Source organism: Bombina bombina, chromosome 4 (assembly GCF_027579735.1).
Source record: "Bombina bombina isolate aBomBom1 chromosome 4, aBomBom1.pri, whole genome shotgun sequence".
NCBI classification, from domain to species: Eukaryota; Metazoa; Chordata; class Amphibia; order Anura; family Bombinatoridae; genus Bombina; species Bombina bombina.
In genome coordinates this window covers 1,001,512,229-1,001,533,823 of record NC_069502.1, presented here as the reverse complement: position 1 = coordinate 1,001,533,823, position 21,595 = coordinate 1,001,512,229, and the positions used below count along the sequence as shown (strand labels likewise).

The 21,595-nt window shown below is 38.8% G+C and overlaps 1 protein-coding gene across 2 annotated transcripts in view; it reads left to right on the top strand.

Annotated features, from left to right (window-relative positions):
* The window catches only part of VPS54 (VPS54 subunit of GARP complex), a 352,784-nt gene that overhangs the window by 106,858 nt on the left and 224,331 nt on the right, over nucleotides 1–21,595 (top strand). The window contains exons 5-6 of one of the 2 annotated variants that reach the window (XM_053712074.1): nucleotides 8,822–8,856; nucleotides 11,058–11,189. In XM_053712074.1, coding sequence (XP_053568049.1) covers nucleotides 8,822–8,856; nucleotides 11,058–11,189 — 167 coding nt within the window. Of the gene's footprint in view, nucleotides 1–8,818; nucleotides 8,857–11,057; nucleotides 11,190–21,595 lie in introns of both variants that reach the window. The other variant, XM_053712073.1, reaches the window with a different exon arrangement.

The window sequence follows — 21,595 nt, the reverse complement described above, 5'->3', positions numbered from 1 at the left end:
TGTGGCTCTGCCGTTTGGCCTAGCAACAGCTCCAAGGATTTTTACAAAGGTTCTTGGTGCCCTTCTATCTGTAATCAGAGAAAAGGGTATTGTGGTATTTCCTTATTTGGACGATATCTTGGTACTTGCTCAGTCTTCACATTTAGCAGAATCTCATACGAATCGACTTGTATCGTTTCTTCAAGAACATGGTTGGAGGATCAATTTACCAAAGAGTTCATTGATTCCTCAGACAAGGGTAACCTTTTTAGGTTTCCAGATAGATTCAGTGTCCATGACTCTGTCTTTGACGGACAAGAGACGTCTGAAATTGGTTTCAGCTTGTCGAAACCTTCAGTCTCAATCATTCCCTTCGGTAGCCTTATGCATGGAAATTCTAGGTCTTATGACTGCTGCATCGGACGCGATCCCCTTTGCTCGTTTTCACATGCGACCTCTTCAGCTCTATATGCTGAACCAGTATGCTGAACCAGTGGTGCAGGGATTATACAAAGATATCACAATTAATATCTTTAAAACCGATTGTACGACACTCTCTCTGATGTGGTGGACAGATCACCATCGTTTAATTCAAGGGGCTTCTTTGTTCTAACAACCTGGACTGTGATCTCAACAGATGCGAGTCTGACAGGTTGGGGAGCTGTATGGGGGTCTCTGACAGCGCAGGGGGTTTGGGAATCTCAGGAGGCGAGATTACCAATCAACATTTTGGAACTCCGTGCGATTTTCAGAGTTCTTCAGTCGTGGCCTCTTCTGAAGAGAGAATCGTTCATTTGTTTTCAGATGGACAATGTCACAACCGTGGCATATGTCAATCATCAAGGAGGGACTCACAGTCCTCTGGCTATGAAAGAAGTATCTCGGATACTTGTATGGGCGGAATCCAGCTCCTGTCTAATTTCTGCGGTTCATATCCCAGGTATAGACAATTGGGAAGCGGATTATCTCAGTCGCCAGACTTTACATCCGGGCGAATGGTCTCTTCACCCAGAGGTATTTCTTCAGATTGTTCAAATCTGGGGACTTCCAGAAATAGATCTGATGGCTTCTCATCTAAACAAGAAGCTCCCCAGGTATCTGTCCAGATCCAGGGATCCTCAAGCCAAAGCAGTGGATGCATTGTCACTTCCTTGGAAGTATCATCCTGCTTATATCTTTCCGCCTCTAGTTCTTCTTCCGAGAGTGATTTCCAAGATTCTAAAGGAGCGTTCGTTTGTTCTGCTGGTGGCTCCAGCATGGCCTCACAGGTTTTGGTATGCGGATCTTGTTCGGATGGCTACTTGCCAACCGTGGACTCTTCCGTTAAGACCAGACCTTCTATCACAAGGTCCTTTTTTCCATCAGGATCTCAAATCATTAAATTTGAAGGTATGGAGATTGAACGCTTGATTCTCGGTCATAGCGGTTTCTCTGACTCTGTAATTAATACTATGTTACAGGCTCGTAAATCTGTGTCTAGGAAGATATATTATCGAGTCTGGAAGACTTACATTTCTTGGTGTTCTTCTCATCATTTTTCTTGGCATTCTTTTAGAATTCCTAGAATTTTGCAGTTTCTTCAGGATGGTCTGGATAAAGGTTTGTCTGCAAGTTCCTTGAAAGGACAAATTTCTGCTCTTTCTGTGCTGTTTCACAGAAAGATTGCTAATCTTCCTGATATTCATTGTTTTGTACAGGCTTTGGTTCGTATAAAACCTGTCATTAAGTCAATTTCTCCTCCTTGGAGTTTGAATTTGGTTTTGGGGGCTCTTCAAGCTCCTCCGTTTGAACCTATGCATTCGCTGGATATTAAATTACTTTCTTGGAAAGTTTTCTTTCTTTTAGCCATCTCTTCTGCTAGAAGAAGAGTTTCTGAATTATCTGCTCTTTCTTGTGAGTCTCCTTTTCTGATTTTTCATCAGGATAAGGCGGTGTTACGAACTTCATTTAAATTTTTACCTAAGGTTGTGAATTCTAACAACATTATTGTTCCTTCATTGTGGTTCCTTCATTGTGTCCTAATCCTAAGAATTCTAAGGAAAGATCGTTGCATTCTTTGGATGTAGTTAGAGCTTTGAAATATTATGTTGAAGCTACTAAAGATTTCCGAAAGACTTCTAGTCTATTTGTTATCTTTTCCGGTTCCAGGAAAGGCCAGAAGGCTTCTGCCATTTCTTTGGCATCTTGGTTAAAGTCTTTGATTCATCATGCTTATGTTGAGTCGGGCAAAACTCCGCCTCAAAGGATTACAGCTCATTCTACTAGGTCAGTTTCTACTTCCTGGGCATTTAGGAATGAAGCTTCGGTTGATCAGATTTGCAAAGCAGCAACTTGGTCTTCTTTGCATACTTTTACTAAATTCTACCATTTTGATGTGTTTTCTTCTTCTGAAGCAGTTTTTGGTAGAAAAGTACTTCAGGCAGCTGTTTCAGTTTGATTCTTCTGCTTATATTTTCAGTTTTTTTCATTATAAGATTGAAACTTTATTTTGGGGTGTGGATGGTTTTTCAGCGGAATTGGCTGTCTTTATTTTATCCCTCCCTCTCTAGTGACTCTTGCGTGGAAGTTCCACATCTTGGGTATTCATTATCCCATACGTCACTAGCTCATGGACTCTTGCTAATTACATGAAAGAAAACATAATTTATGTAAGAACTTACCTGATAAATTCATTTCTTTCATATTAGCAAGAGTCCATGAGGCCCACCCTTTTTATGGTGGTTATGATTTTTTTGTATAAAGCACAATTATTCCAATTCCTTATTTTTGTATGCTTTCACACTTTTTTCTTATCACCCCACTTCTTGGCTATTCGTTAAACTGATTTGTGGGTGTGGTGAGGGGTGTATTTATAGGCATTTTGAGGTTTGGGAAACTTTGCCCCTCCTGGTAGGAATGTATATCCCATACGTCACTAGCTCATGGACTCTTGCTAATATGAAAGAAATGAATTTATCAGGTAAGTTCTTACATAAATTATGTTTTTAGATAGTAGTACTCAACAACAAGCTAACTTTAAAACATATTAATTTATTACCATTAACATTGAATAACTCACAGTATTCTTTGGGTTTCCTTATACAAAGAATACTGATTTATTTAATTTTAGTGGTAATACATTATATATATATATATATATATATATATATATATATATATATATATATATATATATATATATATATATTGTATATAGAAAACAGCACAGAAGAAGGGCACTCTCAGGATTTGTAGAAAGCAGAATATTTTCTTTATTCTTAGAACATTAATACATGGTCGACGTTTCGGCCCTCAGTCGGGCCTTCATCAGGACAAGTACAATCTTAGGACTGCAGAGTGGCAATGATCATAGATCCAAAACAGACGGCCGTCTGTTTTGGGTATTATACTTACCTAAAAATGCATCTTCTGTCCGCCTACGAATTAAAAACTTTTTTTTAATACTTGCCGTCATTGCCCCTGCAGCCAACAGCCGAGTGAACGTCCGTATTCTCAAAGTTTGACACTGCGCGTACCCTATCCACTTGCGCATGCGCATTAACCTCAGTCTTCAGCCTTATACACAGAATCTCAATGCTTTGTCGTACATAGAGATTCTGTGTGTCTGAATGAGCGGTGAGTCACTCCTATAGACGAACGAGAAACTCAAAAAGTATTTAGTAAAAGTGGCATTATTTTTAATATTAAGTCTTATACTTTAAGCAATATTTAAAATATTATTAACCCCTTTTTTCTATAGTACATGTTCTTTATATTATTTATACTATATTATTTATTTATACTATATTATTTATATTTGCTTGTTATGGTCTAAAGGGGGCAATTTTATTATCGATCGTTTGTGATTACTTAGCATATAATCAGTACATCGCAATGCGGTTAGCATCGCGATCCACTGCTTATATTGTGAAACTCAGTGGTGGCTGTGCGCATGCGCAAATTTAAGTCTAAATGTGCGCTCTGGGTCAGAAAAAGGGCGTGAGGAATGTAAGGCTTGACGTAACGGCCCTGCAGCACTGTCAATGAAAAAAAATATCTCTGGCTGCATGGGCTGATTGACAAACAAGGTACTTTATATAAATGATTATAACTCTCTTCCGTAGCGCTTATACTCTGCAAAATGACTTAAAATATTTAACATATAATCACTAACATGATTAATGTCATTCGATGGTTAAGGTTTACAGTCCCTTTAAGCTTCTTAAAGGAACAGTCTAGACAAAATTAAACTTTCATGATTCAGATAGGGCATGCAATTTTAAACAACTTTCCAATTGACTTTCATCATTAAATTTGCTTTGTTCCCTTGATGGTATATTTGAAAAGCTAATCCTAGGTAGGCTCAAACTGATTTCTAAACCGTTGAAAGCCGCCTCTTAGCTCAGAGCATTTTGAAAGTTTTCCACAGTTAGACTATACTAGTTCATGTGTGTCATATAAATATCATTATGCTCACTCCAGTGGAGTCTGCACTGATTGGCTAAACTGCCTGACTGTCTGTTAAGCACTGAGATAAGGGGGCAGTCTGCAGTGGCTTAGATACAAGGTAATCACAGAGGTAAACAAAGTTCAATGAGGAGCACCAGACAGATTAACAAGGATAAAACTTAGCTTTTATTCGGCCCACTGGCCAGTTAAAACTGTATCAATAAATTGAAAGTTCAGCTTTGCTCTGCTAAGCAAGAGAAATGCTGAACTTTCTGTAAATATGTCAATTTATTGATACAGTTTTAACTGGCCAGTGGGCCAAATAAAAGCTACGTTTTATCCTTGTTAATCTGTCTGGTGCTCCTCATTGAACTTTGTTTGTACATCAAGTTTGGAGCGTATCGAGAGAGCACAGACAGGGTTGAATTGCTAAGTCAGAGCCTGTGTGGAAGAAAAAAAGGGGTGTGTAACCTGTTAAACCGAAGAAACATTTGCAGCGACTGAGAAAGGAAAATCATAAAGATTGAGTAGCCGAAGCCGTCACGCAAGGAATCGAGGAGGGAGCGAGACCTGACAGGTAAACGGCTCCTGTGGACCGATGCAAAGACGGAGCACTCATCTATGATTACAACGTGATTGCTGTTTGTTTTCCGAGTCGTAAATAGAGGGATCGAGGAGGGAGCAGGCACTAAAGCCCATACAGCTCTTGTGGACCGACCAATATTTTCAGACAGGGAAACACATATCCAGCACTGAGACCCGACGGAGTGGGGGTAAGACGTAATCTACCTTTCCCTTATCGAACTGTTGCCTTGCATTAACATTGTACAGATGAAATCTGAACTTTACATAAAAGCAAAGATCGCACAAAGTATAGAAGACGCATAAGTTAAGGTGTTATTTACATATCAGGTTGACACACCTTCCACAGGTGTTTATGTGTATATTAAGCAAAGAAGTGATGGTGCTTGGACTTTGCCTTGTTTTAATCACAGAGGTAAAACATAGATTAATATAATTGTGTTGGTTATGCAAAACTGGGGGATGGGTAATAAAGGGATTATCTATTTTTTTAAACAATAACAGTTCTGGTATAGACTGTCCCTTTACATGAGCAGAACCTTACCTGTTTTCTCATTGCTGGACAATACAACTGTAACAAAAAAAAAGAGTAAACTGTAATACTCACTCATTAGACAGCTAGGTTTTTTGCCATGTTTACAGCCAGTAGAGTGACTAGCTGCCATCACAGGCTCCTCTAATGCTGGGTATGCAGAGCAAATGAACGCTGCCTTTTTCTTTGCTAAATCACATTAACAGCAGATATACAAACTAAACAGGCTCTCTCTCCCATTAGCACAGCTTTTGTTTTCTACACTTTATCTGCACTGTGTTAACCGCTATAAATTAGCCTCTATTACACTGCAGCAAGATTTATTACGAGGCTCATTTGAGCCTGCAACTGATATTTACAAAGCAGTGTTTTAAACTGCTGCTTCATAAACCCTCTCTGCTAAGCTGGAGTTGGTGGATGAAAATCTTCCTGGATTCAATCAACCGGAGGTGATTGACAAGCCCTACTCTCATGCAATTGGTTGTGTCAGGATATGGGGGAGTTATTGCATGAGTGTTCCCTCGTGCAATGATAAATATGGGGAACACATTCGCCCCACAATTTGTGATAAGATGCAGACAGGTTCACAACATGTGAATCCTGTCTGCTCACAAATGGATAAATCTTGCTCTGGGAGTTAGAAATCAGACACTTCTCTGTGAAATTGTGTAAGCGAAGTCTGATGTTCATCTCCTGGTGGTGCTTGTAGAGGCTAATTTATCAACATGGTACATTTTATTTGAAGATAATAACTGATAATAATTCAGTGTTGCATAGTTAGCTTTCAGAATATTACTGCAATTATAGTCAATTTTATCTTGTCCCTTAAAAAAAAAATGAAGGCAAGATGCGGCTTCAGTGTAATGTAGAAGTATACATTATAGGAGTTCCATACACACAAACATGCCCATGCAAACATAGATATTGAAGGCAGATAAGAGCCATAGGCCCAGCAAGTCTGCCCAATATTTCTTAAAAGTATAAACTCATCTAGTTTGTAGGATAGCCTTATGCTTATCCCGGGCATTCTTAAATTTTGCCATTACCCCTTCTTGTGGAAGTTTTTTCCATGAATCAATCACCCTTTCTGTAAAGAAGTGCTTCCTCAAATTACTCCTGAATATACTACCCTTCAGCTTGAGATCATAACCCCTTGTTCTTGAATTCTTCTTTTTATGTAAAATACCCACAGCCTCCGTTTTACTAAGCCATTTAATATACTTTAAGGTTGCTATCATATCACCTCTTTCCCTTCTCTCCTCTAAGCTATACTTATTTAGGTAAATGAGCCTCTCCTGGTACGTTTTATTTTTTAGACCATGTACCATTTTGGTAGCCTTCCTTTGCACAGATTCAAGTTTGTTTATATCATTCTGGAGATATCGTCTCCAGAACAGCACACAATACTGGAGGGTCAAAAAAATTCAAAAAATGTATCTCTCTTGCTAAAAGCTGTTTTTTTTCTCAAAGTTTTTTTCTTCTTGATATTAACACTTGCTTATCTGTGACTTTCTCTCTTCATTGTTTCTAAATAATTCTGCTTGATCTCATTTTAAGTGAATAGGGATTTTGTGCCTCATATATAAAATGTAAAAACTGTCGTTTTTTGTGATAATTGCTGGGGGCCTGGTAGTTCCTCTGTTAGTGAGAAATAATTATAACCTTCCTTTTGATTAGTGAACCTCTGCAGAGAAAAGCATCCTGGGTTCTGCCTATTTAAAGGGCCATAATACCCAAATGTTTAAACACTTGAAAGTGATGCAGCATAGCTGTAAAAAACTGTCTAGAAAATATCACCTGAACATCTCTATGTAAAAAAGAAAGATATTTTACCTCAAAAGTTCCTCAGTAGCCACCTCCTATTGTAAAGGATTTCTAAGCAGCATTTTAGTGTGTCTGTCCTAGGACAGCAGAAGGGATGAGCATTGTGCACTCTCATATTATTTCACCAATCAGGTAAAGGAAGCTTACTATGAAATCTCATGAGAGTTAAGTCAAATCTCATGAGATCACAGTAAAAGAGTTCATGACCTCAGCACTGCTGATGCTGATTGGCTGCTGTTCATTTCTTCATTTTTTTAAATTTTTTTAACTGCAGCTGGGAGCAGCTGAGTATAACTTTTTACACAGAACTTTCTCTGCTGAGCTGAGGAGATTGTGAGGTAAAATATCTTCCTTTTTTACATAGAGATGCTCAGGTGATATTTTCCTGTCAGCTTTTTACAGTTATACTGCATCAGTTTCAAGTGATTTAGCATATGAGTATTATGTCCCTTTAAATAGATTGTGAATCACATTTATTTACAATGGGTATCTGATTAGAGATATGGGACTGCCTCAGAGACTGTTTGTTTTGTAGATTTGTTTGCTGTAACTTATCTACCTTAATTACTCAACAGAGTATCTCACTGCATTATTAGTGAATATAGTCTTGTTCTCACTGTTTTAGTACTTGTTTAATTGCAGTGTTTCTCTGCATTGTATCAACTAGGTATCGCTCTACATTATCTAAATTATATATTCTTGTTCTCACTGCTTTTTTATTATTAAAGTGAATGTAAAGTTGAATGAATGAGTGCCTGTTTTTTTAAAATATTATTAAAAACAGGGGCACTTTTATTCATTAAACTTTACATTGTAGCGTTTTTTTTAAATACTTGCCCTTTTCCTTAAGAAAGCCAGACCGGCGATCCTCCGCCCGCAGCCCCTCTGTACTGACCACAGCAATGACGAAACAAGCTACCTCCAATCGTTACGTGGCCTCACGAGATAGACGCTCCGGGGTGCACGCCATTGTTGAAGGAAGCCGGTTTAGTCATTGCTAAGGTAAGTAAAGAGAAGCTGTGGGCGGAGGATTGCTGGTCTGGGTTTCCTAAGGAAAAAGGTAAATATTTAAAAACAACGCTGCAATGTAAAGTTTAATGAATGAAAGGGCCCCTGTTTTTAATAGTATTTTTAAGAACCGGGCACTCATTAATTCAACTTTACATTTACTTTAATTGTATTTCTACTACTACCACTACTGCCTTGCTAGTTGTTACTATTAGGTTTGAAATGTGATTACTGTATTGTTCTATCAGTGTATATGCAAATAAATTGTCCTGTCATTATTACATTATTTGGTGTAACTTCCCTGTGTTATGCTTGTTCCTGTAACCTGTGTCCTCTAACACAATTGTTATGCTTTAGTAATCCCAATGCCTAGTAATATCTTCAGTTTACATATATGTTTACATTGTACAAATAGTCTTTTTTTTTTTTTTCTTTTCAAAATTGTTTTGCCTTTCTCTTTTCCAGTAGATAAATCCAGGGCAGATCTGGAACAAGTACCTAAGGTAATTAAACGCCAAACATTTTTTCTAAAGGATGTCTAAGCTGCAATCTCCTGGTTCCTGCATACACCCTTCTCCTTTACCCTGCAGTCCAAATCCTAACACCCTTTATGCTCCCAATTCTTTCTTTTATAATCCACTTCTCTAGGTACTCCCCTCCTTCCTGTCTTTAACCCTTCCCCTTCTTGATTTGTCCCCAGCTCTCTTTTAAAGGACCACTAAATTAACAAGTGCATAATAAAAAGACAATGCAATAACATTTACTCTAAATTTCAAATAAGCAGCAGACTATTTTCTGACAAATTTATTTTTCACCCTATATGCCGGCCCCCTATATCATGTGACAGCCATCAGCTAATCACATATATGTAAACCATTTGAGCTTGTGCACATGCTCAGTATGGCCTAGTGCCTCAGAAAGTGTGTATATAAAAATAATGTGATATTAGAAGTAAATTGGAAAATCTCTTAAAACTGCATGCTCTGATTTATTAATTTTGACTTAAAGGGACATTCCAGTTAATATTAAAATGCACATAGATTTATTGCATCTTTTAATAGAAACATATTTGCAATATACCTGTATTGGCAAAAATGCTTCTAGTAAGTTATTACTGTTTTAGTGTTAACATTTTTCTCTGCACGTGCATGTGAAGCATAGCTAGAAATTGTCACTGCACCCACATTTTAAATAATGCAGCTGCTCAGATAATCAGTGGGGCTTGTATCATCTCGGCAATTAACAAATTGAGTCATTACCAGATGGTACAAGCACCTTAGGCTCTCTGAGCAAGTGATGTGTTTAAAAATGCTGGTGCACGTTGCATACTTAAATACTCTTTTGACACAGCTATAGCTTTTATAAAAAGCATTTTTGCTAATACGTGTATATTACAAAATTGCTTATGTTCCATACCCAAATGCACCCATGTGATTTCCAATTTTGGCTGGAATATCCCTTTAAGTGTCTCTTTAAAGAACCACTAAATACAGTAGAATTGATTAAATGACAAAAGGCAATGCAATAGCACATACTTGAAAATGAGCAGTAGAATATTTTCTCGCAGATTTTAAAGATAATCCAATTTTCTATCCCTGTATCATGTGACATTCATCAGGCAATCACAAAATGCATATACATATATACTGTGCACTTTTGCACATGCTCACTAGGAGCTGGAGCCTCAGAATGTTTGCGTATAAAAAGAATGTTCTCATTTTGATAAATAAGGTATTTCGGGAAGTTTTTTTTAAATCTCATTCTATATCTGAATCTTGAAACTTTAATTTTGACTTTAGTGACCCTTTAACCCTTTTGTATTCCCCCCTTCTTTAATCTCTTTATGCCAACCTTCCTCTCCTCTTCCATCCCTTCCTTCATCATCATAATCCTTTTTAAACCCACCCGCCTGTCTTTTTGTGGTTAGGTTATTGCTTAGCAGGAATTACTTTCTAGCCGTGTTTCCCATATGAGCTGTACTGAAATTCCACATTTCATTGTGAGATATGATGTATCTTAAAGGGATACTAAACCCACATTTTCTCTTTCATGATTCAGATAGAGCATGCAATTTTAAATAACTTTCTAATTTACTTCTATTTTTAATTTTGCTTTGTTCTCTTGGTATCTTAATTTGAAAAGCAAGAATGAAAGCTTAGGACCCGGCACATTTTCGGATTTGCACCTGGGTAGCGCTTGCTGATTGGTGGCTAAATGTAACCAGCAATCAACAAGCACTATCCAGGGTTCTGAACCAAAAATGGGCCAGCTCCTAAACATTCATTCCTGTTTTTTCAAATAAGGATACCAAGAGAACAAGGAGTAAATTAAAAAGTTGTTTATCTGAATCATAAAAGGAAGAAAAAAACAAACTGGTTTTAGTATCCTTTTAAATAAAAAGGATATTCAGCATAAAATGACTATGCAGTTTACATTCATTATTTATTTTTCCTGATTTTCTTATATTTTACCTATGAAAAATTCAATGGCCCTAGAGAGGTTGGACTGCATCCTACAGGCTCAAAATCTGACACTGCAACATGCTGCATATTGATTACTTAGAGCCCTAACTGAGCACAGATAAAATATATATTGTAATCTAGAGATTTTTCATTTATATTTTATTATTTTAAACTCTGCAAATATACTGACAAAGGGACAGGATTACATTCTTACAAACATGCTGCATTTTGATTTCTTTCAGATTTTTCTTAAACCAGACTTTGCCTTGGAGGATACCTTAACGTTTAATGCCGTTTTACCGTGGTCTCATTTTAGCACTGCTGGAGGGAAAGGAAGCAGAGATTTAGCCTCCTCCAAACTTCTTCAAGAAAAGGTATTTTTTCATTTTTTAAATAAATATAAATTTTAAATAATTTCTTTTTTTATTGAGGGTGGTGCCTTTATTGCATTACAGGGATATGAAACCCAAAGTGTTTCTTTCATGATTAACATATAGCATGCAATTTTAAGTAGCTTTCTAATTTACTTCTGTTATCAGTTTTCTTTGTACTGTTTGTATCTTTTGCTATAAAGCAGGGACCTATGCTTAGGAGACGGACCATTTCTAGAGCACTATATGGCAGCAGTTTTGCAAGAATGTTTCTTCATTTGCAAGAGCACTAGATGTTAGCATAATTGTCTGTTACCTTGTCTATTTGTTTCTTTTGTGTTTAGGGGATATAAATGCTAGCTACAATTTCTACAGTGCTCATGAACTTATGATTTAGAATGATTGATTCAAATCTGCTGAGTATTAAAAAAAAATCATATGTTAGTGAAAATTCTTTTGGACACAAATAAGGAAAATATTGTGTAAAAAATATGCACAAAATCATTAATGTCTGAAACATTTTATGGTTTGTAAAATGGATTCAAGGGAATTGTGTTTGTTCACAAGACATCCAAAGAGGAATACAGCTAATACATGCAACCTAAAGGTAGTTTTATATCATTTGTGCCTTCAGAAACATAGCACAGTACTGTAATCAGAAAGGTAATAGTTATTTCAATATAGACTAACATTTGCATTTTAGAACACAAAAACCAAACCAAGGGCACAGGCAGAGAAGATTGTGACTTGCAGGGAAAAATTACATTTTTTAAATAATTTTATTTTTCAGAATAATTCCTAATTTTCAAATGGGGATTTGTACCTGTAATGGTTTGCTGTTATATAAAAAAATAATTTACATTTCTCTTGTTAAGTGTATCCAGTCCACGGATCATCCATTACTTATGGGATATTAACTCCTCCCCAACAGGAAGTGCAAGAGGATTCACCCAGCAGAGCTGCTATATAGCTCCTCCCCTAACTGCCATTACCAGTCATTCTCTTGCACCCAACGACTAGATAGGATGTGTGAGAGGACTATGGTGATTATATTTAGTTTTATACCTTCAATCAAAAGTTTGTTATTTTATAATAGCACCGGAGTGTGTTATTCCTTCTCTGGTAGAATTTGAAGAAGAATCTACCTGAGTTTTTACTATGATTTTAGCCGGCGTAGTTAAGATCATATTGCTGTTTCTCGGCCATCTGAGGAGAGGTAAACTTCAGATCAGGGGACAGCGGGCAGATTAATCTGCAAAGAGGTATGTAGCAGCTTATTATTTTCTGACAATGGAATTGATGAGAAAATTCTGCCATACCGATATAATGTAAACTCAGCCTTAAATGCAGTAGCAGCAACTGGTATCAGGCTGTCATGTATGTATATTTTACACTTCAGTATTCTGGGGAATGGCACTTCACTGGAATTATACTGTGTGCATAAGACTTTAGCCTAATTTGCAGGGACTGGCAACAGGCTCTTTAATAACACTTAATTTATGTTAAACGTTTTTTGCTGGCATGTAAAATCGTTTCATTTTCTGAGGTACTGGGTGAATAAAATGTTTTGGGCATTAATTTTTCCACTTGGCAGTTGTTTTATTTAATTTATGACAGTTTACTGATCTCTCTCACTGTTGTGTGTGAGGGGGAGGTAAAAAAATTCAGTCAGAAGCTCATTGTATTTCCTGCATGATCCGGTTCATCTCTACAGAACTCAGGGGTCTTCAAAACTTGTTTTGAGGGAGGTAATCATTCACAGCAGAGCTGTGAGATTGTAGTTGACTGTGATAAAAAACGTTTATTTCTGTAACTTTTTTTTCTGCTATCAGGGTTAGTTATCCTTCGCTAATGGGAACAAGCCTTTGCTAAAATTGTGTTTTTTACAAAGATTTGATGCTATAACCTTTCAGTTTATTAACTTTCAACTGTCATAACTCTTTCTGTGCTTCTTATAGGCACAGTACGTTTTCATATTATAGTAAATTACTTGAAAAGTATTTCCAAGTTGCTAGTTTATTTGCTAGTGTGTTAAACATGTCTGATTCAGAGGAAGACATCTGTGCTATATGTGCTAATGCCAAAGTGGAGCCCAATAGAAATTTATGTACTAACTGTATTGATGCTACTTTAAATAAAAGTCAATCTGTACAAATTGAACACATTTCACCAAACAACGAGGGGAGAGTTATGCCGACTAACTCGCCTCACGTGTCAGTACCTGCATCTCCCGCTCGGGGGGTGCGTGATATTGTGGCGCCGAGTACATCTGGGCGGCCATTACAAATCACATTACAGGATATGGCTACTGTTATGACTGAAGTTTTGGCTAAATTACCAGAACTAAGAGGTAAGCGTGATCACTCTGGGGTGAGAACAGAGTGCGCTGATAATGTTAGGGCCATGTCAGATACTGCGTCACAACTTGCAGAACATGAGGACGGAGAGCTTCATTCTGCGGCTGACGGTTCTGATCCAAACAGATTGGATTCAGATATTTCAAATTTTAAATTTAAGCTGGAAAACCTCCGTGTATTACTAGGGGAGGTGTTAGCGGCTCTGAATGATTGTAACACAGTTGCAATACCAGAAAAAATGTGTAGGTTGGATAAATATTTTGCGGTACCGTCGAGTACTGACGTTTTTCCTATACCTAAGAGACTTACTGAAATTGTTACTAAGGAGTGGCATAGACCCGGTGTGCCGTTCTCACCCCCTCCGATATTTAGAAAGATGTTTCCAATAGACACCACCACACGGGACTTATGGCAAACGATCCCTAAGGTGGAGGGAGCAGTTTCTACTTTAGCTAAGCGTACCACTATCCCGGTGGAGGATAGCTGTGCCTTTTCAGATCCAATGGATAAAAAGTTAGAGGGTTACCTTAAGAAAATGTTTGTTCAACAAGGTTTTATATTGCAACCCCTTGCATGCATTGCGCCTGTCACGGCTGCAGCAGCATTTTGGTTTGAGTCTCTGGAAGGGACACTTGAATCAGCTCCATTAGATGAGATTACACACAGGCTTAAAGCTCTTAAGTTAGCTAACTCATTTATTTCAGATGCCGTAGTACATTTAACTAAGCTTACGGCTAAGAATTCCGGATTCGCCATTCAGGCGCGCAGAGCACTGTGGCTAAAATCCTGGTCAGCTGACGTTACTTCTAAGTCTAAATTTCTTAATATACCTTTCAAAGGGCAGACCTTATTCGGGCCCGGATTGAAAGAAATTATCGCTGACATTACAGGAGGTAAAGGCCATGCCCTGCCTCAAGACAGAACCAAACCTAAGGCTAGACAATCTAATTTTCGTTCCTTTCGGAATTTCAAAGCAGGAGCAGCATCAACTTCCTCTGCTCCAAAACAAGAAGGATCTGTTGCTCGCTACAGACAAGGCTGGAGACCTAACCAGTCCTGGAACAAGGGCAAGCAGGCCAGGAAACCTGCTGGTGCCCCTAAAACAGCATGAATTGAGGGCCCCCGATCCGGGAACGGATCTAGTGGGGGGCAGACTTTCTCTCTTCGCCCAGGCTTGGGCAACAGATGTCCAGGATCCCTGGGCGCTAGAGATAATATCTCAGGGATACCTTCTGGACTTCAAATACTCTCCCCCAAGAGAGAGATTTCATCTGTCAAGGTTGTCAACAAACCAAATAAAGAAAGAGGCGTTTCTACGCTGCGTACAAGAGCTTTTATTAATGGGAGTAATCCATCCAGTTCCACGGTCGGAACAGGGACAAGGGTTTTACTCAAATCTGTTTGTGGTTCCCAAAAAAGAGGGAACTTTCAGGCCAATCCTGGATTTAAAGATCCTAAACAAATTCCTAAGAGTTCCATCGTTCAAAATGGAGACTATTCGGACAATTTTACCCATGATCCAAAAGGGTCAGTACATGACCACAGTGGATTTAAAGGATGCTTACCTTCACATACCGATTCACAAAGATAATTACCGGTATCTAAGGTTTGCCTTTCTAGACAGGCATTACCAGTTTGTAGCTCTTCCATTCGGATTGGCTACGGCTCCGAGAATCTTCACAAAGGTTCTGGGTGCTCTTCTGGCGGTACTAAGACCGCGAGGAATTGCGGTAGCTCCGTACCTAGACGACATTCTGATACAAGCTTCAAGCTTTCAAACTGCCAAGTCTCATACAGAGTTAGTACTGGCATTTCTAAGGTCGCATGGATGGAAGGTGAACGAAAAGAAGAGTTCTCTCTTTCCACTCACAAGAGTTCCCTTCTTGGGGACTCTTAAAGATTCTGTAGAAATGAAGATTTACCTGACAGAAGACAGGTTAACAAAGCTTCAAAATGCATGCCGTGTCCTTCATTCCATTCAACACCCGTCAGTAGCTCAATGCATGGAGGTGATCGGCTTAATGGTAGCAGCAATGGACATAGTACCCTTTGCACGCCTACATCTCAGACCGCTGCAATTGTGCATGCTAAGACAGTGGAATGGGGATTACTCAGACTTGTCCCCTACTCTGAATCTGGATCAAGAGACCAGAAATTCTCTTCTATGGTGGCTTTCTCGGCCACATCTGTCCAGGGGGATGCCATTCAGCAGGCCGGACTGGACAATTGTAACAACAGACGCCAGCCTACTAGGTTGGGGCGCTGTCTGGAATTCTCTGAAGGCTCAGGGACAATGGAATCAGGAGGAGAGTCTCCTACCAATAAACATTCTGGAATTGAGAGCAGTTCTCAATGCCCTTCTGGCTTGGCCCCAGTTAACAACTCGGGGGTTCATCAGGTTTCAGTCGGACAACATCACGACTGTAGCTTACATCAACCATCAGGGAGGGACAAGAAGCTCCCTAGCAATGATGGAAGTATCAAAGATAATTTGCTGGGCAGAGTCTCACTCTTGCCACCTGTCAGCAATCCACATCCCGGGAGTGGAGAACTGGGAGGCGGATTTCTTAAGTCGTCAGACTTTTCATCCGGGGGAGTGGGAACTTCATCCGGAGGTCTTTGCCCAAATACTTCGACGTTGGGGCAAACCAGAGATAGATCTCATGGCGTCTCGACAGAACGCCAAGCTTCCTCGTTACGGGTCCAGATCCAGGGATCCGGGAGCGGTTCTGATAGATGCTTTGACAGCACCTTGGACCTTCGGGATGGCTTATGTGTTTCCACCCTTCCCGATGCTTCCTCGATTGATTGCCAGAATCAAACAGGAGAGAGCATCAGTGATTCTAATAGCGCCTGCATGGCCACGCAGGACTTGGTATGCAGATCTAGTGGACATGTCATCCTGTCCACCTTGGTCGCTACCTCTGAAACAGGACCTTCTGATCCAGGGTCCCTTCAAACATCAAAATCTAATTTCTCTGAAGCTGACTGCTTGGAAATTGAACGCTTGATTTTATCAAAACGTGGTTTTTCTGAGTCAGTTATTGATACCTTAATACAGGCTAGGAAGCCTGTTACCAGAAAGATTTACCATAAGATATGGCGCAAATACTTATATTGGTGCGAATCCAAGAGTTACTCATGGAGTAAGGTTAGGATTCCGAGGATATTGTCTTTTCTACAAGAAGGTTTAGAAAAGGGTTTATCCGCTAGTTCCTTAAAGGGACAGATTTCAGCTCTGTCCATTCTTTTACACAAACGTCTGTCAGAAGTTCCGGACGTTCAAGCTTTTTGTCAGGATTTAGCTAGGATCAAGCCTGTGTTTAAAACTGTTGCTCCACCATGGAGTTTGAACTTAGTTCTTAATGTTTTACAGGGGGTTCCGTTTGAACCCCTTCATTCCATTGATATCAAGTTGTTATCTTGGAAAGTTCTGTTTTTAATGGCGATTTCCTCGGCTCGAAGAGTCTCTGAGTTATCTGCCTTACATTGTGATTCTCCTTATCTGATTTTTCATTCAGACAAGGTAGTTCTGCGTACTAAACCTGGGTTCCTACCTAAGGTGGTCACTAACAGGAATATCAATCAAGAGATTGTGGTTCCATCTTTGTGTCCTAATCCTTCTTCGAAAAAGGAACGTCTGCTACACAATCTAGATGTAGTCCGTGCCCTGAAATTTTATCTACAGGCAACTAAGGATTTTCGACAAACGTCTTCCCTGTTTGTCGTTTATTCTGGTCAGAGGAGAGGTCAAAAAGCTTCGGCTACCTCTCTCTCCTTTTGGCTTCGTAGCATAATACGGTTAGCCTATGAGACTGCTGGACAGCAGCCTCCTGAAAGAATTACAGCACATTCTACTAGAGCTGTGGCTTCCACTTGGGCCTTTAAGAATGAGGCTTCTGTTGAACAGATTTGCAAGGCTGCAACTTGGTCTTCTCTTCATACTTTTTCCAAATTTTACAAATTTGACACTTTTGCTTCTTCGGAGGCTGTTTTTGGGATAAAGGTTCTTCAGGCAGTGGTTCCTTCCGTATAAAGAGCCTGCCTGTCCCTCCCGTCATCCGTGTACTTTAGCTTTGGTATTGGTATCCCATAAGTAATGGATGATCCGTGGACTGGATACACTTAACAAGAGAAAACATAATTTATGCTTACCTGATAAATTTATTTCTCTTGTAGTGTATCCAGTCCACGGCCCGCCCTGTCACTTTAAGGCAGGTAATTTTTCCATTAAACTACAGTCACCACTGCACCCTATGGTTTTCCTTTCTCTGCATGTTTTCGGTCGAATGACTGGTAATGGCAGTTAGGGGAGGAGCTATATAGCAGCTCTGCTGGGTGAATCCTCTTGCACTTCCTGTTGGGGAGGAGTTAATATCCCATAAGTAATGGATGATCCGTGGACTGGATACACTACAAGAGAAATAAATTTATCAGGTAAGCATAAATTATGTTTTTTACGTACTTCCTTATGCATTTTGTCTGTGTCTTGACACTTATGAAATAAGTGATTTGCATTTTTTAAAAGACTGTTTGTGCACACTGCTACTGGGCTTTTCTGTAGAGCGTTGCTCTTCTTTACCAGCCCATTACTGAAACAAACACTAGAGGACCACTAAATAAAGTAGAACTAAATAACTGACAAATACGCAATGCAAAGACAATGCAATAGAATTTAAAATGAGCACTAGAATGTTTTTTGGCACATTTCAAAGTTAAAAGGAAACCAAAAATGTTTCTTTTATAATTCAGACAGAGCAGACAATGTTAAAAAACAAAAATACTTCCCATTCACTTCTATTACCAAATCTGCTTTGTTCACATGGTATTCTTTGTGGAAGAGACACCTAGGCAGGTAGCGTAGCGTGCACATGTCTAAAGCGCTACATGACAGGAAAAGTGCTGCTTTCTAGTATTCTTGCAATACTGTTGCCATAAAGTGCTGCAGACACGTGCATGCTCCTGAGCCTACCTCCCTGCTTTTCAAAAGGATAACAAGACCATGAATAAAATGAGCTAATAGAAGTAAATTAAAAAGTTGTTTAAAATTGCATGCTCTATGTGAATCATGAGAGAAAAAAAATGTGAGTTTCATGTCCCTTTAATCCATTTTCCCTCTCTCTCTGTATCGTGGGACAGCTATTAGGCAATTACAAAATCTATATACGCATATACTGTGCACTTCTGGAGCCTCAGAAAGTGTGCAGATTTTGATAATGGAAGTATATTGGATTTTTTTTGCATTCTCTATCTTAATAATGAAAGTTTAATTTTGACTTGAGTGGCCCTTAAACACATAAAAGAGATTGCATTTGAAATGTTTACCATGTTAAAATATATTTTGCATGAAAAAAAGATTAAAGGGCATTAAACACTTGCTAATTGTTTGATATAATGTGTACAAACTCAAAATGTTTGTAATTTCACTTTAAAGGGACACTAAACCCAAATTATTTCTATCATGATTCAGATAGAGCCGGCAATTTTAAGCAACTTTATGATTTACTCCTATTATCATTTTTTCTTAGTTCTCTTGCTATCTTTATTTGAAAAAGCAGGAATCAAAGCTAAGGAGCCGGTGTTCTGTAATATTTCCCTACCGCGTTACGTTTTCCTACCTACGGCCAGGTCTACAATAAACTTGCAAATACCCATTGCACGCATGCGCTCACTGCCGCAGTCGGCAAACATTATAGAACACATTATAGAACACCGTCCACAATTTTGGCACTAGCTGGGGACATCAGGCTTCCTAAAACTATGTTCTTTTATTCTGTATATTTAATATTATTAAACTAATTTCAGTGAAGCAGACATAATATAAATAGTTACAAAATGGGCATGTATTAGCTTTTCATCATGAAAGAGAATGTTTGTAACTACTTATTTTATCTCTGCTTTATTGAAATACGTTCAATCCTTTAATAAAGAAATCAGTATAATTATATTGAATATACAGAATAAAATAACATAGTTGTAGGAAGCCTTTTTTGGCAATTTGTATTTTGATGTCCCCCAGCTAGTGCCAAAATTGTGGACGGTGTTCTGTATTATTTGCTGACTGCGGCAGTGAGCGCATGTGTGCACAAGTGTATTTACAAGTTTATTGTAGGCTGGTGTTCTATAATGTACTGCAGCAGTGAGCGCATGCATGCAAAGGGTATTTGCAAGTTTATTGTAGGCGTGGCCGTAGGTAGAAAAACGTAACACGGTAGGGAAATATTACAGAACACAGGTCCATTTTTTATTCAGCACCCTGGAAAGCACTTGCTGATTGGTGGCTACATTTAGCCACCAATCAGCAAGCGTTACCCAGGTGCTGAACCAAAAATGGGACGGCTCCTAAGCTTATATTCTTGCTTTTCAAATAAAGATAGCAAGAGAACAAAGAAAATTTGATAATAGGAGTAACCTAGAAAGTTTCTTAAAATTGCATGCTGTATCTGAATCACAAAAGAAAAAAAATTGGGTTTAGTGTCCCTTTAAGTTAAATCTATATGTTTATATTGTAAAACTAAAAGCAAGTTCTTGCTTCTGTGAGATAGAAACATAGTTTTCTTGGTATAGCTAAATCGAATAGCTCAGTTCAGCACATAGGCTTACCAGACCGTGCAAGCTGCCTGGAGGGAGACACTCCAAGAAATCCAAAAAGCACAAAGTACTCATTAAATGTATGCACCTGGTAATTGTTTACCTGTTGGGTATAAGTAGGTGCGCATGTGCTCACATGATTAAGGGTTGAATCCCGAAACGTTGCGTATTTTGCTCTCTGTACCCCTAAATAAATTTACTTCATTGGGACAAGTGCTGCTGCTTTTTTAGTTTTCTTGGTAAACAGTGATGTTTTCTTTTTATGCACATTGTGCAATTGTGGGCATACATTTCCTACACACAGAATATTTAAAATAGGGAATTTCAAAATGTATTAATTGTCCTTTTAAAATGCTACCCAACACTGCTTCAGAGCATGTCTAAGCTTATCTTAAAATAGAACTTCAAAAAGTAACGGTAAATGTAGTGATAGTCTACAAAGGAATAATAATCTAATGCAGCGGTTCCCAAACTGTGGGGCACGCCTCCCTAGGGGGGCGCCAGAGCTCTTTAGGGGAGGCACGGGAGCAGGAGCCGAAGTGTTTTTTTTGTTTTTCTTTTAAATGCATAATATTCCTTTGGCGCCTGCTTCCTGAACGAGCAGAGCTGTGAGGAGAGTGTGCGCAACTTCCTGAGACTGCCGTGCAGTGAAGATCATTGTGTGGCCGTAAGAACAAATGGCCAGAGGAGAGGACTGTGCGTTGCTGAGTATAAAGAAAGGACATCCTGCAGCTGTGCTATCACAAAATAGCCGGAGGATTAGTAATTCCTGTCTGTGCCACACATAACAGTGCTGATTTGCTAATCCTCTGACCACTATGTGATAGCACAGCTGCAGGTATATCTTTTTGCTGTCAGGAGGCTTGTGATAACTGTAATTTTATTTTACTGCAGGGCTACCTTACTAAACGGCAGGGAGGTGCAATGGGGACTGGCTGAGTAGCCTTCTCTGGGGAAGTGTACTGTCTCAGCAAGGGAGGCTAAAATGTTGCTGTTGTATTGGAAAGTTACATTTAGTGAGGGCATTTTGGACCCTCTGGGCTGTTGGTGCAGCTCTGTAAATAATACTGGATGGCTACAACTGTTTTAGCAATAGAGACCCAGCACACAAATTTCCAACAAATAACCCTTACATATGGCAACTAAATTACTGAAACATGCACTCTTGTAAATACAAAAAAATAGAGACCCTTATCTTATTTGATATTCATGGTCCTGGGGAGTGTGAATTGCAATCGGGTCAGCAGCCAGCAAAGCACAACATTCATGCTGCTTAAAGGGATAGAAATGTTAAAATAAAAACTTTTAAACACTGCTGTATTGTATATCCATAGCTATGCTTGCCTAGTGATAGAAATTATTGTTGAAATAATTTTTGTGTGTTTTTGTGTATGATATTTCTTCAAATTATAATAATTTTGCATTTTAAGTAAACTTCAAGCATTTCAATGAGCACTCTCA